The sequence below is a fragment of the Trametes versicolor genome (assembly GCF_000271585.1).
Source record: "Trametes versicolor FP-101664 SS1 unplaced genomic scaffold TRAVEscaffold_8, whole genome shotgun sequence".
Taxonomy (NCBI): Eukaryota; Fungi; Basidiomycota; class Agaricomycetes; order Polyporales; family Polyporaceae; genus Trametes; species Trametes versicolor.
Window position 1 is genome coordinate 1,622,853 of NW_007360328.1, and position 15,439 is coordinate 1,638,291.

General features: G+C 57.8%; 6 protein-coding genes across 6 annotated transcripts; 5 read left to right on the forward strand and 1 right to left on the reverse strand.

The window, feature by feature from the left end:
* Positions 1-30: 30 nt before the first annotated feature.
* Positions 31-2,864, forward strand: TRAVEDRAFT_127405 (uncharacterized protein; the record flags this gene model as incomplete). The annotated part of the gene is made up of 6 exons (XM_008042473.1): positions 31-276; positions 333-809; positions 874-999; positions 1,232-1,504; positions 1,567-2,498; positions 2,564-2,864. The coding sequence occupies 6 exons, from the start codon at positions 31-33 to the stop codon at positions 2,862-2,864; spliced, it is 2,355 nt and encodes a 784-aa protein (XP_008040664.1).
* An 842-nt stretch (positions 2,865-3,706) lies between these two features.
* On the forward strand, positions 3,707-5,000 carry TRAVEDRAFT_170736 (uncharacterized protein; the record flags this gene model as incomplete). The annotated part of the gene is made up of 4 exons (XM_008042474.1): positions 3,707-3,838; positions 3,899-4,303; positions 4,358-4,869; positions 4,935-5,000. Exons 1-4 carry the CDS (start codon positions 3,727-3,729, stop codon positions 4,998-5,000), a joined length of 1,095 nt encoding a protein of 364 aa, XP_008040665.1. The 5' UTR covers positions 3,707-3,726.
* A 380-nt stretch (positions 5,001-5,380) lies between these two features.
* On the forward strand, positions 5,381-6,929 carry TRAVEDRAFT_73185 (uncharacterized protein; the record flags this gene model as incomplete). The annotated part of the gene is made up of 3 exons (XM_008042475.1): positions 5,381-5,622; positions 5,682-6,306; positions 6,361-6,929. 3 exons carry the CDS (start codon positions 5,381-5,383, stop codon positions 6,685-6,687), a joined length of 1,194 nt encoding a protein of 397 aa, XP_008040666.1. The 3' UTR covers positions 6,688-6,929.
* A 5-nt stretch (positions 6,930-6,934) lies between these two features.
* On the reverse strand, positions 6,935-8,685 carry TRAVEDRAFT_59686 (MFS general substrate transporter; the record flags this gene model as incomplete). The annotated part of the gene is made up of 7 exons (XM_008042476.1): positions 6,935-7,218; positions 7,273-7,639; positions 7,704-7,937; positions 7,999-8,087; positions 8,153-8,316; positions 8,383-8,586; positions 8,623-8,685. The coding sequence occupies 7 exons, from the start codon at positions 8,683-8,685 to the stop codon at positions 7,059-7,061; spliced, it is 1,281 nt and encodes a 426-aa protein (XP_008040667.1). The 3' UTR covers positions 6,935-7,058.
* A 1,383-nt stretch (positions 8,686-10,068) lies between these two features.
* Positions 10,069-11,590, forward strand: TRAVEDRAFT_128001 (proteasome regulatory particle lid subunit RPN9; the record flags this gene model as incomplete). The annotated part of the gene is made up of 7 exons (XM_008042477.1): positions 10,069-10,193; positions 10,248-10,411; positions 10,469-10,704; positions 10,766-10,924; positions 10,984-11,109; positions 11,174-11,346; positions 11,410-11,590. The coding sequence occupies 7 exons, from the start codon at positions 10,069-10,071 to the stop codon at positions 11,588-11,590; spliced, it is 1,164 nt and encodes a 387-aa protein (XP_008040668.1).
* A 362-nt stretch (positions 11,591-11,952) lies between these two features.
* Positions 11,953-15,231, forward strand: TRAVEDRAFT_170743 (uncharacterized protein). The gene is made up of 3 exons (XM_008042478.1): positions 11,953-12,351; positions 12,408-12,490; positions 12,692-15,231. Exons 1-3 carry the CDS (start codon positions 11,959-11,961, stop codon positions 14,931-14,933), a joined length of 2,718 nt encoding a protein of 905 aa, XP_008040669.1. The 5' UTR covers positions 11,953-11,958; the 3' UTR covers positions 14,934-15,231.
* The last annotated feature ends 208 nt before the right edge of the window (positions 15,232-15,439 follow it).

The following is a 15,439-nucleotide window of genomic DNA, read 5'->3' on the forward strand; positions in this document are numbered from 1 at the left end:
GACGCCAATCCATCGTTCGACTAGACAGCAATGTCTCGTCTGATTGTGAAAAACCTACCGGCCTACCTCACACAAGAGCGGCTCCGCAAATATTTCGAATCCTCCGATGGTCCTGGGGGAACCCTTACAGATGTGAAACTCATGCTGAAGCGCGACGGGACGTCGCGTTGCTTCGGGTTCATCGGCTATAAGTCTTCGCAAGAGGCGGAGCGTGCACAGAAGTGGTTTAACAGGACGTTCGTCGATTCATCCAGGATAATGGTCGACATTGTTGAGGTGCGTTTAGCTATCTTCCCTCTCTACGCGCGTGAATACTGACACCTCCCATAAAGGGTGCCAAGAACGCACCTGCACCACGCCCGAACAAGCGTCCTCGGCTCGGTCCTTCACCGGGAGAGGTGGATGAGCCGAAGGTCGCGAAGAAATCCTCTTCGAAGGACAAGTCGCAGGGTGCTGGTGACGCACTAGCAACTGAGTTCCTTCAGGTCATGCAGCCTCGCTCGCAGAAGGGACCGTCGTGGAAGGACGAGGAACCTGCTCAGGAGCCGGTCGCTTCTTCTTCGACGTCCGCTAACTCCGCAGACAAGCCTCTGAAGAAGAGCAAGAAGTCCAAGACCCAGCCCGATCATGTAGATGGCGTGACCGAGGACCAGGAACCCGTTACAGCGACAGAGCCCGTGTCCGACCTGGACTGGCTGAAAAGGCATACGAAGACGGCTGTTGCCGACGTCGAGGCGAACGAGAAGGCGTTCGAGCAGTCCGACGACGAGCCTATGCAAGACGCTGATAGTGACGATGAGGAGCAGGAGGTGATCTCGTCTTCTTTTGTCATACTCGCAAGTACTGACGTCGCTCTTCCAGACACCTGCCCAGCCTCACTTGGACCCCATACATGCGAGCATCTTGCAAACATCGCGACTCTTCATTCGAAATCTGCCGTTCACGTGTACCGAGGATGAGCTTAGAGAGCTCTTCCAGCGTTACGGAGATGTATCTCAGGTGAGCATGCTTTCTATCTGGCCGCGCCTAGTCCATGTGGACGGCGACATCCGAAGACGTGAGGAAGTGGAGGCTATAAGATGATAAGCTTATTTAGGGACATCAGACTCGCTTGCGAGAGTGTTGATCCTCAGGGAAAACCGATAGTAGAAACATATTCTGAACTTTGCCCTCTCCTCGCGTCCTCGTCGTTGTGATGCATGAACCAGTTGCTGATCATCATCGTCAACAGGCTCACCTCATACTGGACCCCGCAACAAAGCAGTCGAAGGGCCTCGCGTATATATCATATGCGAATCCTGACTCTGCGCTGGGGGCCTACGAAGCCTTGGACAAGACGTCTTTCCAGGGTCGTTTGCTTCATATCCTCCCTGCTGTGGACCGTAGGGGTAAAGAGGCAGACGCTGAGGGTGAGGGGAAGAAGAAGACGCTGAAGCAGGACCGGGAAGGGAAGCGTAAGGCGATGGCAGGGAAGGAGTTCAATTGGGCTATGTTGTATATGAATGTACGTACATATATGCTAGCAATATATTTGTCCATGCAGGGTCCTCATACGCTGTTTGTTAGAGCGACGCGGTGGTTTCCTCGGTCGCTGACCGCATGAACGTCTCGAAAGCCGACATTCTTAACCCAGAATCCGACAACGCTGCTGTCAAGCTCGCGCTAGCCGAGACGCACGTAATCCAAGAGACGAAGACGTTCCTCGAGCAGCACGGCGTCGATCTCGCGGCGCTGGACACGACTGGTTCAAAACGGCCGGCGCGTTCAGACCGCATCATCCTCGTCAAGAACATCCCGTACGGCACGTCTGCGGCTGACGTGCGTGCGTTGTTCGAGCCACACGGGGAGCTCCGGCGTGTCCTCGTCCCTCCCGCCGGCACGCTCGCCGTCGTCGAGTTCACCCATGCGGACGACGGACGCAAGGCGTTCCGCGCAGTCGCATACCGGCGACTGGGCAACTCGGTCGTCTACCTGGAGAAGGGCCCCGACGGCATGTTCATCACCGACGAACCCATGACCGACGCCGCAGAGCCCATCACCGCAACAGGTTCCGCCCCCATCGCGGCGCCAGACGCGGCAGTGGCGGAGGCGAAGGCGGGCGCGGACGAGCCGGCACTGAGCGCGGGCACGACGCTGTTCGTGAAGAACCTCGCATTCAGCACGACCGCGGAGAAGCTCGTGGCAGTCATGCAGCACCTGCCGGAGTACGCGTTTGCGCGCGTGCAGACGAAGCCAGATCCTGCGCGCCCGGGCGCACGGCTCAGCATGGGGTACGGGTTCGTCGGGTTCCACACGACGGACGGCGCGAAGCGCGGCCTGAAGAGCATCGACGGGATGGTCCTCGACGGGCACAAGCTCTCCGCGAAATGGGCCGGGCGCGGCGCGGAGGAGGCGGACGGCGCGGCGGACAAGGAGACGGTCAAGGCGCGCACGACGAAGATGATCGTAAAGAACGTCCCGTTCGAGGCGACGAAGAAGGATATCCGCGAATTGTTTGGGTGCGTAGATTTGCCCCCTCATGTGTCTATCTGGCCAGGTTTTCTGACAGGTTTATCCCGGATAGTGCGCATGCGCAGCTCAAGTCCGTACGTGTGCCTCGCAAGTTCGACCACCGCACGCGCGGTTTCGCGTTTCTCGAGTTCACGACGCGGCACGAGGCGGAGCGCGCATACGCCACGCTCCGGCACACGCATTTCCTCGGACGCCATCTGGTGCTCGAGTGGGCCGAGGAGGGCGAAGTGGACGTGGACAAGTTGCGCGAGAAGGCTGGAGTCGCATTCGGTGGAGGCGCGGAGATGCCTGGGCGGAAGCGGAAGCTGGATATGGGCGGCGATGGGGACGACGAGGGCGAGGTCGATATGTGAGGGGCCTTCGTGCGGCATTATTGGTTACGATGATGGTGCTGTCCGTAATCTCTTGGCTTGTATGAAAGCCGCTGAACGGAGACAGTGTCGCGTGTGATGTTTTCCAGACCGGTGGGTGAGCTGAACGACGTTATGGGCAGTTCGCTTATACAGCTGGTAAAGAATCGATAGGCCGTTTTCCTGATCGCTCGCCTCGGAGCTTTTGTTTACCTGTGGGGCCGTACAAACAGGCGGCATATGTCGGCGCACCCAAATCAGGCAGGCTTACGGCGCTGGGCTCCGACAACGCTGATGAGAGCCACAACGACCGCCCGAGCGGCCTCAACCATTGGCTCAGGGGTGTTTGTTCGGCCCCACATGGTAAACAAGGCCCCAAAGGTGAGCGGCCGAAAAAACGGCCTATCGTTTCTTTACCAGCTGTACAAGGACCTCCCGCAGATGCGTCTAGTGTCTCTCTGTCAATGTATGCAAGCCCTTGCTACGATTCCTTACTGGACGTTTTGCTCGCACGATGAAGCGCATACATGAGCTCATATTGCGGGGTTATGTGAATCAGTGTCCAACTTCGGCTATCACACGGTCAAAGTTTCTTAAGTGTCCACAAACGACAGACTTTAGTGCTGGCTGTCCGGTCAATCCATTCCGGTGAGCGTCTCATCATTTTGCTCCCCACAACTCAAATGCTCTGAATAGTACCGACGACCCAGGGGACCTCCAGGGTTTCGCACGACGTCGGTATAGCTTGTGCATGTGAACCCCAGTTCTCACGCCGCGGCGAAGTGAGTGCAGTATATATACGAGATGGCATGCACGCAGCTTGCGACAGCGCTTCCCTTCCCGTTGCCATAAACTCTGCTTAACCATGGCCGCACCGTACACGGGACCTCTCCATGTGCTGCAAGATTCGGGGGTTCCAGGAGATTGCACAAACTACACTACAGTCGTAATCGTTCATGGTTACGCCTGGCACGGTGGTCAGTATACGTCCCCAAGTTTTCTAGGGAATCCTTCTCACAATTGTCCTCGTTATCCAGGTATCTTCTCGAAGCTCGTACCTTTGGCGGAGTCGCACAGCGTGCGCATCATCTTGCTCAATCGCCGCGACTACACCGGTAGCCTCCCGTACACCGAAGCCGAGCGTGCGCTCCTCACCGTCCTCTCACCGGAGATAATGAGCAATGCCGCTGAGGCAGCAACCGCGAAGAAGAACGCCGCGACCTTCATGCAGGATCGCGCGCGGGAACTGTACGACTTTCTGGTTCAGCTCGTGAAGAACAGCAATCTTCCTCTCCTGGACCGCGGTACGAACAAGGGAGGCATCGTGCTCGCCGGATGGTCGTTCGGTACCCTTTGGATGACCGCCCTCCTTGCCTATGTTGCATTATTCCCTGTCGACGATGTCAGGTTGAGTGACTATATGCGCAGTGTCACGTTTCTCGGTATGTTTGCTCCCTAGCTCTCATTTGCTGAGTACAAGACTAACTCACCTATAGACCCGCCCTATCTGGCCTTCGGATATCCTCCCCCCGACAACCAGTACAATCCGCTTTTCGACGCCGATATCCCCCTGAATGACCGGGAGAAAGCGTTCACGAACTGGGTGAGCGGGTACTACGTCCACGGAGACACCCCCGAGACACTAGAACTCAAGACACCGCTCCAAAGCCCTCCGCCTACGCTGTCGACTCTCACGCCTGAGGAGATCGGGCGTACGCTATGCCTTCCTCCCGGCGGTCCAGGAGGTTCGGACTCAATGCTGCTGGACTTGGGCCTCAAGCTTGGACTTTTCTCCTCCTTGAGAGAGGGCGGGCTGTACATGCCGAAGGAGGGACAATCGGGAGATGCCTGGGACAGCGTGGAGGTACGCTATATTTCGTGCGAGCGCTCTGTGTGGGAGATGCCGTGGGGAACCTCGCTCTTGAGGAAAGAGATGGAGGCGGCGCAAGAACAAAGCCTGCCGATGCGAACCATACGGTTCGTGTTTGTCAAGGGTGCAAATCATTTCGTGGGTTTTGATCTTTCTAGTTTCCGCAGGCGTGGATTCATTTCATTGACCATTATGTTTGTCAGGTACACTGGGATCAACCCGAGCTGGCTTTACGTGCTCTGATAGGCGACCGAGATGTAGTATCATAAGCAGTTCTCTATTCTATTCACTCTCACAGCCCCAGTTCGACACAGTTGGTGCAGGCAGTCTCCCAACAGCAATACGAGTCGAGTGAATTTCACCCATCCGCCCTAGGTCTGATTTATGTCTCTTTAGTCCTCTTTGGACACTCATAGACTCCCTCATAGAAGATCGCAACAGCAAGCGTCAAACCAGATAGCCAGACAGTGCTCCATTCAAATTGGCTGATCCGTCGTTGAAATTCAGCGCGTAAACGCGTCCGCCCAACACGGTCACGCATATTCGCGTAGATGAATGCCGCCCGTGCTCTTACATAACAAGCGACGGTCACCGGGCCAGCGAGCACTGAGTTTGCATTATTCTTGTGCTCTACCACGACTACAACATCATGGCCACCACGCATGCAATTCGGCAGGTCATCTTCGAGATTCCTGCTGATGTGCCATACTTCGAGAACGAGGATACCCTCGTTCATGAAAGACATTCTTGCACCACGGACTACCACGTCTTTCCGCCGCCGCAGGAGCAGTACATTGCCTGTTCATTGCATCTTGAAAAGAAACCCTTCGAGTCGCTCGCAACTGCGCTTGAAGATGGGGACGGCGAGAAGATCATTGACCTGGGACTGCGGTGAGTGGCTATTGCAACGAACACAAAGGAAATTATGTCCCTCATAAAAGTTTGTACAGATACTACTCAGGCTGCACAGTAGAAAGAAACATCGAGCGCGCTATCGACACATGGGAGGCGATCACCAATTTCAAGCATAGGTTCTCCGTCCCAGAGGAGAAACTGACCGCGAACATCCTCGGGCAAGCGTACTCCTGCCTCGCCGACGCTCACCTGTGTCTGGTCCACGCTGCATTCGAAGGCAGGACCGTCTCTCGCATCCACCCCAAAACCGACCGCATGCTCCCCGAAGGAACGCGCGACGAGATCATGGCGAACGACTTCATGCTGCTCGCCGCAACATACGCGGACGCCGCGGTCGGCTACGGCGTCGTGACTCAAGCCGTCCTCGGCGTCGCGCGCTATCTCGTCCGCGGAGCCGAGCGGAACAAGATCGAAATCCGCACCACGGAGCGCTATAAGCCATTCAAAGACCTGTGGCACGCGTTCGACGTGCGTGAAGTGGAGCTTGCGGAGGACCGTGCCAAGCGCGACGCGAAGGTCTCGCGCGCGCCCAACGCATACACCTGCGCCGCGCCCGGCTGCGGTTTGATCGCGGGCAAGAAGAAGAGCTTCATGAGGTGCGCTGGAAAGTGCCCCCCAGAACGCAAGCCCCATTACTGCAGCAAGGACTGCCAGCGCCGGGTGCGTCGTGTCTCCGCGCGCTTGTCCTGCATGCGTGCTAACCTGATCTTGCAGGACTGGCGGTCTCACAAACCGTACTGCAAGCCTGACGCGCAGCTAGACAGGCCGCTGCCTTGGGGCGACTCGGAAGACGTACAGACGGGCCTGGACGTGGTCCCGTTCGTCGACCTCAAAGCGCCGGTGTCGAACGAGGAGGGCCCCGACCGTGCGGTCGAAATCCCGCTCCCGGGGCGTCCAGGCGAGACCGTCACGTTCTACTCGCAGCACCTCACCCCCGACATCATGCGGTACATGCGCGACTCCATGGAGGAGCGTCGCGCTGGAAGGCAAGCGCGCGCGCCGAACTTGGAAGCGGCGGCCACCGAGGACGAACAGCCTTGAGTGCGCGCGTCCACGGATGGATATATGAGAGTGGCGGTAGCCCGGTGGCTGCGCACGGCGACGTTGTTGTGGAGGATGTACATGTTGTGCCTCGGCTAGCGGTGCGGATCGTGTCCGGGCATTGGGAAGACTGGCGCCTGTGCCTCATGGGCCGGGCCCCTTGTGACAGTTTGTTGACACCGGTCGTACACGCTTTGTGTGTACCTGTTCTGTTGGATAGATTGCCCTGCAACGCGATGGATAAAGTGGCCAATGACTCCTGAATATTTTACATGAGTGTCTGTTAATACATATGCAATAGTGCCGTGAATGTATAATGATATTGTTCTTGCGAGGATCCACGGCGAATGATTCTGGACGTGTTGTGGAAGCTATACTCGTGCGAATAGGTCTGGGTTGATCCTCAGCTTCGAGGCCAGCATGAACAGGGAGCCAACCATGACGCTGACGCCGCTCAAAACGATGAGGCCCGTATATGAGCCGTGGCATACTCTCAAGAGAGCACCCGCCGTAGGGTTGCCAATGAGGGATCTGTTTGTATGAGAGATCAGTCGAGGTTCATAGTCTCGAGGTTTAGAGACTTACGGGAAGGAGATGATGCTGTACAGCAGTCCGATCCTCATCCCAATCTCCCTGATGTCCGAGATCTGTGCGATGCACGGCACAATCAGCGCGTTGAACGCGCCTGAGAACAGGCCGTACATCGCCGCGTACACCAGGAGCTGCGGCAGTGTATGGGCGGTCGACCACAATAGGAGCGTGGAGAGGCCTGCGAGGAACGCGCAAGGGACGAGGAGGGTGAAACGCCCGAAGGCGTCGGCGAAGTGTGCGGGGGCGATGCGTCCGAGCACGCTCGCAAGATTGAGCAGGGCGAGAACATAGAACGCAGTGGTCGGATCTACGTTGTGGTCGGTCGCGTAGGAAACGATGAAGCAGAATGGCGTGAAGAGACCTGTACGGATCGGTGGCCCACAGATGAGTGGCATGCGCGGATGTGGTACGAGCGTGTGGCGTACCTAGTGACACGAAACAGCTTCCTATCACGAGAAGGGAGAAGCGGGCATCCTTGAGCGCGCGGAGGTTGAACCAAGGCTTCTCCGTCTCAACCTTCCCGGGGGCGATGCGGCTGGTCACGGTCGCCGTGGCCGTGGCACAGAGTACCAAGCAGATGACGGCTGAAATTTGCAGGCCGCGCGCGAAGCCAACGTGGGCGAACAGATATTGCAGCAACACAGGGTAGACGGTGCCGCCTGTCGAAACGGGAGAAGGTCAATTCTCCGATATGTCCGCTAGACGGCCAACTATGCTCACCTAAGCCGGAGCCAACCATCGCAATCCCGAGCGCGGTCGCTCTGTACTTGTTGAAGTGGGTAGAAATCGATGCCAACGGCGGGTAGAATCTGTTCGAGCGGCGCGATGCTGATCAGGGCGATGCGGTGAAGTTCGCAGTAAGGGCGCTACGCACAGCATGCCTACGCCAAGTCCGGACAAGACGCCTTGCGCAAGGATGTATTGCGGGTAGGAGCACGCGATGCTGGTCAGCAGGATGCTTGCGACATACACCGTGGTGCCGAGCGCCATGATGGCGCGCGGGCCGTACATGTCGAACATGCGGCCGATGAAACCTCCCTGGAGAGCAAACGCCGGTGAGAAGGGCGGACGGTATACGCGAGGCCGATCGGAGAGGGCACGTACGGAGAAGAAAAATACCCAGAGCTGGACCGATCCGATCCAGGCGACGGTGGAGGGGTGCATGTCTTGCAGCTGGTGGGTGGTGTACCACGACTGGTATGTCCCGAACGCATTCATCTGGCCAAAGGAGCAGGATAGGGCGAGGAAGGCTCCGAAGACGGTGAGCCAGGCCGCTAGGCCGCCGTCTAGGAAATCCGTCACTTCGTCCTTTGCCGGACCGTCTTCAGCTAGGGATTCCGGTACATGGCGAGTGACGGATCCATAATTTGGCAGATCCCGTAACGATGCTATGGGGAAGGTCGCCATTGTTGACTCGAAAAAGGAACGACTGATAGTGGCAAGGCCCGGTAGGAGGATGTGCAGGACTCGGAGGTGAGTAGAGAATGAGACTTCCACAAAGGCATTTTAAGGGAGATCCTTGTCCGTGCATTACGGCTGATGCATACGCACGGAGGCGTGCTCGTCTGCCCGGTATGAAAATCGTGCCGTACAGTGCTAGGCGAGGCCCTAAACATGCTATATCAATCGCGGGTCCCTCTCGGACGGACGGATCGGCGCCACGGTGCCTTTCCGAAGGCAGGTCGGACTGACAGGAAACCACTCATCCGTGAAACACACCGGATGGGCGTACTGCTTGGTAAAGGGGGCATCGAGAACGCAAAAGATGGTCGGCGCCTGCGTATTGCTCCGTGACAGTCGGCGCCCTCGAGCACAGCATCGGAGCGAGGAATTGGATGCCAGTTTTTATTGCTCCAGTCTAGATCCCGACGACGGATCTGGGCCATCATCGGGACCTGGACAAGATGCGCAACGAATCTCGGTCGAAGAGGAATTTTGGTGACCTTAGAGGAAGACGGGGGATTTAGCTGAGCGACTCTGGTAGACCGATAGGCGCACCATCACGAGGCCAAGTGAGATGCCGAGGAGGCGCTGTAGGGGAACGGATTTCTCGCTCGAACTTCCGAGAGGGATGCGTGACTCAAAGACGATGGTCCGATCAGTAGACCACGATATTCTACGGCATCTCAGGACGGAGGTCAACGGCGGCTCAAAAAAATTCAGAGCGGCCTTGACATGCGTGTGAGCGCCCCATGGCGCTACGAAGATACTCGCACCGGGGCCGAGGAAGACGCGCATCCAGCTCGAATGAGAACACCGACGAGCATTCAGCAGCTCAAACTCCGCGACAGACTGCCAGTGCTGTTGAACATTAAATGGTAGCATGCTCTCAAAAGATCTGATAGAGAACCGTGCTGCTGCAAACGTACCTGAAGGTCCCGGTCCGGTTTCTTCAGAGGCGCGGACAGACGTCCTCGGGACCTCATGACCTTCCGGCCGTGGCAATCCCCGGAATGCGGGGCTACCGTGTGAGCTTACCATTGACTGAACTCCACTACAAGCGCCGACAAGTGGAACACTACGCCATAAGTGTAAAATCGGGCTGATGTGCGGTACAGTTTCTGAGGGAGAGGAAAGGTCATGGCGTCGCGTAGCGCTTGCTCTAAGGGTATATAGGCGCCCGTAGGCTTCGGAGTGGTTGTTTGGGTGTGTTAGGATTCAAAGCTCTTGCTAAACAGTAGCAAACAACGCCTACGCGTCCTCCGAATGTGATCGAGGTAGACGCGTAATTGCCATCCTCCTCCCGCATTTACGTCCCACACATCTACGTTCAGCACCATGGCGACTCCAATGTCAATTGACAAGGCGAAAGGCCCCAAGCTCGATGTGGACGAATTCCTGACGTTGGCGATCTCGGAGACACCGCAGGAGCTGCACGCGTTCTTTGAGTCCTTCCGGTCATTACACAGCCGTAAGTCTGTATCAAGTTCCTTTCATGCTATTTAACCCCTCGACTGACCGTGTAATAGACTGTGGCACCAACTGACCAACAAGCTCTTCGAATTCTTCGATCACTCGCTCTCCAAACCTTACTGCGTGGATGTCTTCAACAAGTTCGTGCGGGACTTCGAGTCTAGGCTCAACCAGTTGCGACTGGTAGAAATGGGTGTGAAGGTGTCAAAAGAGATTGACAGTGAGTCTGTATCACACAAGCCTACCGCTGCGGTGAAACTGACCAGGAGGCCGCAAGACCCCGTCACCCACCTGCAGTTCTTGACGGACCTTCTTGAACGGGTGAACACTGAGAAGTCCCCTGAGGCACACGTCCTCCTCCTGTCCTCTCTTGCGCACGCGAAGCTTCTGTATGGGGACCATGAGGGAACAAAGAACGACATCGATGCGGCATGGAAGGTACTGGACGAGCTGTCAAGCGTCGACCCTTCCGTCAACGCGGCATATTATGGGGTCGCTGCGGACTACTACAAGGTGGGATGCGTGTGTGTACACCTCTGGTAATGATTGCTCACGGTTCCTGACTGCGTTACAGTCGAAGGCGGAGTACGCACCATACTACAAGAACTCCCTCCTATACCTTGCGTGCATCGACCCCGCAAAGGACTTGACGGCCGAGGAGCGTCTGCTTCGCGCGCACGACCTCGGCATTGCTGCCTTCTTAGGAGACACGATCTACAATTTCGGCGAACTGGTACACCGTCAATCATACTTCCCATATCCGGACACGCCGCTCATTATGCTCGACCACAGCTCATGCATCCCATCCTTGATGCGCTTGATAGCACACCGCACGAGTGGATCAAGAAGCTGCTGTTCACCTTCAATGAGGGCAACATCGGCAAATTCGAGGCACTCTCCCCCCTCTTCCCGAAGGAGGTGCGTAACTCCATGTCGCTTGATATCGCCTTGAGCTTAGACTGATCGTGATATGCTCGCGCAGCCGATCCTGCAAGAAAACTACCCGTTCCTGCGACAGAAGATCTGTCTTATGGCACTCATCGAGTCCGTGTTCAAGCGAGGCGCGTATGACAGAACTATGTCGTTCCAGACCATCGCCGAGGAGACGCATTTGCCCCTGGACGAGGTCGAGCATCTGGTAATGAAAGCGCTGAGGTATGCACGTTTGACTGTATGCGTTCGTCGGAGTTCTAGTTGCTGAGACCCGTCCGTTCACAGCTTGAAGCTGATCAAGGGCTCGCTGGACCAGGTGGACCAGAAGGCGCAAATCACCTGGGTCCAGCCAAGGGTGCTCTCGAGGGACCAGATCGGGCAGCTTGCGCAGCGTCTCGCCGGGTGGAATGCGAAGTTGCATCAGGTGGAAGAGCGCATTGCCCCGGAGGTCTTGGTGAACAGCTAAACGTTGTAGTCGGAGTACGGTGTATAGTAGCATTTGGACTGTTAATTATCCCGCTTTTCGCATCATACTTGTTTGCGCGTTCTTGCCGAAATGGTGGAACAATTGCCGACAGTTCGTAGTGCTTGGAAGCGGGTGAACTGAGCACTGAGCAGCGGTGCTCGTGGCTGGCGGAGCTTTGTCCGCGACGACCACCACGCGTTCTGCGCATGCCCATCACCACACGTTCCCCATATCACAGGACCCTCAACGTGTTGCTTTTCATTTCTATCTGCTCGGTTCATAACCCGCGGTGACGACAATCCCCAGCCAATTTCTACGCTTGAGCCGCCAGGATATCTGAGACCGCTCGCTCTCTCTCTCCAACAACGATGGCCTCAGCCGCTCCCTCTACGTCCACCATTCCATCCTCGTCGACATTCTCGTTCACCGCACCATTCCCGCCATCACCAACATCATCGCTAGCGAAGCAACGCCGCGTTTCGCTCGCGCTCCCGTCTTCCCCGCGCATCTTCCCCGCATGGAGCTTCCGCGACGACACCGGACTCGGCGTGCACTCTGGCGACCCCGAGGACGACACATCGACTACGTATACACCAGAGAAGAGAGGCAAGATGCGTCGGATTGCGACCGACGAGCTACGTACAGACGGGGAGACCAGTACGAGTCCGCAGCCACACGGGTGCCCGTCTCTACCTGAGAAGAAGCCACGGAAGAAATGGACGATGGAGGAGACACAGATGCTCGTGGCGGGCTGTAATAAGGTGCGTGGCGTCGTTGGTGGGCTTGTATGCGGGTCCTTACACCTGTTCTCGGGTAGTGGGGCGTCGGCAACTGGAAGTCTATCCTCAACGACCCCGACTTCAGGTTCGACGGTCGTTCACCTGTTGACCTCAAAGACCGGTGCGTTTCTAATGTTACGGCTGCCATCGCTCAAGTCAACCCTTGAGGGATGCGCTAGGCATATCTCATTCTCGCTCATTTGGGCCTTGGGGCCCGTGGCGACCATGAAATCATGTATCTACGCATTTCTTAATGGTTGACTTGCACATATGCCCCTTTTGTCCTCGTGCACTCATTTCGCGTATCCTTGCTGTGATCCAGATTCCGCACATACTACCCCGACGCATACAGGCAGCACTATCCCAATGCCAAGACACATCTGTCTACCAAAGTGCGTTCCGCGCTACCGGACGGGTCCTCAATCTTTGAGAAGACGCGGAGCAAGAAACGACGGCCCTTCACCGAAGAGGAAGACCGCGCATTGAAGGCTGGATACGACAAGCACGGCACCGTGTGGGCGACGATCGTCAAGGACCCCATCTTCCAGGCGCAGAATCGGCGGTCGACCGATCTGCGCGACCGTTTCCGCAACGCATTCCCAGACCTATACCAAGCTGCGGGATACAAGCCACGCAACACGACGAAGAAGAAGCGGGATCAGCTCGCGCAGCCGACCCGTGCTGCCACAGACGACTCGCTCGCCACCACTAGTGCCGCAGGTCCCGTCCGCAGGAAACGCCGGAACACAGACCAGGGGATCTTTAGGGGTGGCACGAAGAGCGTGCCCGAGAGCGCGAACGTGTCTGAGGACGAGGAGAGCTCTGACGAGGAGGATGCGCCGTTCCTCAAGGAGGCCTTCACTGCGCCACCTGCTGAGGAAGTCCCTATGACCCCCGACGAGACCTCCCTGGAAGTCGACATGCAGGCGCACGACTCCATCAGCGACTCCGTCACGATCCCTGACTTTAATCCCGGTTCATCCTTCTCCGAGATGACAGACTCGTCGCAGTCCCAGGCGTGGTCCTCGGGCATCGACACCCCTGTTCATTCGAGCGTATGGTCGACCGCCACTAATGCGGCTTCACCTACCTCTTCCCACCTCTCAATCACCGACTACTTCAACAACTCTCCGTTCCCCGGTCGTGCAGATGGCGCCAACCAGATGATCGGGAAGTCCGCGTGGGGGCCCCAGGACTGGCTGTCTGCAAACCCGCGCCTCGAGCCCACATCCAGCAGCTCGTCATACGCCGGTGGATTCTCGCCCGCGCCTTCATCACCATTCTCGTTCGCCCACATGAACCATGGCGTGCTGGACCGCTACGACCTCTTCCCCACATCACTCGCTCACGACTTCGTCTCCGAGGGTGGCGTTGACGACGCACACTCAACCTTCTCTGACCCGGAGATGTTCGCAGCCAGCAGCTACCGAGGCTTCACCCACCACTCAAATTACGCGGGCGACCTCATCTTTGGCAACCGCACACATCAACCGCAACACTCAACGGATTACGGACCTGGCTTTGGGTTCGGTGAAGCGGGCCTTGGCCTGTCCGGCTTGCAACCGCTGAGCACCACGGCTATGCACAACGCGCTCCGTACTCCCGTCCTCCCTGGGATCGACGAGATCGAGCTGACCTCGATCACACTCGACGACCCCGACGTCTCTGTCCCGATGGAGGAGACGGTGGACACCGCCATACCCAAGGATGACCCCGGGTCCGGGCAACCCACGCTCAACCTCTCCGACCTGAGCTCATTCTCGCTCCCGCCACAGACGCTCGAAGAAATCATCGGGCTCACGCAGGAGATCCATGTCACCCCGCCCGGCACCCCGCAGTCGCACGGACGGACGCACCGCATGCAGACGGGTGCACACGTCGCGTCCGCACATAACCGCTCGATCTCCGTGCCGCCGTCGGAGCACCGCGCATACGACCCCCGGGCGCCGCAGACGCAGCACATTCGCCCGAAGCCGCTCGTCTCGCCCACGCGCTCCGTGTCGCTGATGGACTACATGCCCATGCACGCCGACCAGCAGACGCACGCCGCACAGCCCATGTTCTCCTCGCTCACCCAGACCGCGAACGAGATGTGGAAGCTCCCGAACGGCGGCAACTTCCCCGGCCAGAGCGTCCCGGGCGCTAGCAGCTCACACTCGGGCGAGAACGCGAACTACGACCTGCCGTTCCTCGACCTGCACTACTACTCCACGCTGCACGGGGGGAACGGCGCCGCGTCGGGCTCGCAGGGCTCGGAGACCATGGACGCGTCCGCAGCGGAGCAGGTGCGCCAGGGCCAGGCGCTCGACCTCGCACAGTCGTTCGCGCTGCAGACGAAGACGCTGTCGGAGCTACCACAGTCGCTGGCGCAGCACATCCCCATGTTCCAGTCGTGGCAGAACGCGCTGAGCGGGGCTGCGTCTGCGATGGGTGCGCAGGGGATGTCGCGCATGCCTCCGTCGCACCACCGCGGCCAGAGCGTGGTCTCGCCGCAGGACCTGCTCCTCACGAAGGGGAGCGACAACAAGCGGAAGCGGTCGAGCTGGGACGGGGGTCCGCGCTGAGGCGGGATTTGGAGGTGCGCGGGGGTGCAGTTCGCTTTCTGTGCATGGCCGCCGTTTGTGAACGGGTTTCGCGTTCTGTGGTTTTGGCTACGGCCTGATCTGGTTTCTGCTCTGTTATCGCATGCTAGGAATTTCGTCTTCTCTTTTCCCGTTTCTCGGTTCTTATTCTCCCTCATTCTGCCACCTCTCTCGCGGCTCGTTATGCTCCCTGGATTTCTCTGCTCGTTCGTAGCTCGCTCCGCATTGTTCATGCATGTCTAGCTACCATGCCTCATCTCAATCGCATCGCATCGTCTCCCTTCATACCCTCTATGTGAGGCTTTTTTTTGCGATCACCTAACCCCATAGCTCGCGCTCAAACTGCAAGAGTAAGCAAAAGAACTTGGGTTCGCCCCCAAGCACCGGGGCCATCAGTCTCGCACACGTGATTCATGACGCGTCATTAGCGCCAGCCACCTCGCGACGCGCCTCTCTCTCCGCTACCACCACCACCGGCTCCCCTCAAA

Bases quoted from the DNA above. Each gene is read 5' to 3' on its own strand.
- TRAVEDRAFT_170743 (XM_008042478.1), top strand. From the start codon at position 11,959: ATGGCCTCAGCCGCTCCCTCTACGTCCACCATTCCATCCTCGTCGACA. The intron at 12,352-12,407 runs GTGCGTGGCGTC...GTTCTCGGGTAG, and splicing joins TCGTGGCGGGCTGTAATAAG to TGGGGCGTCGGCAACTGGAA. The intron at 12,491-12,691 runs GTGCGTTTCTAA...GCTGTGATCCAG, and splicing joins CCTGTTGACCTCAAAGACCG to ATTCCGCACATACTACCCCG.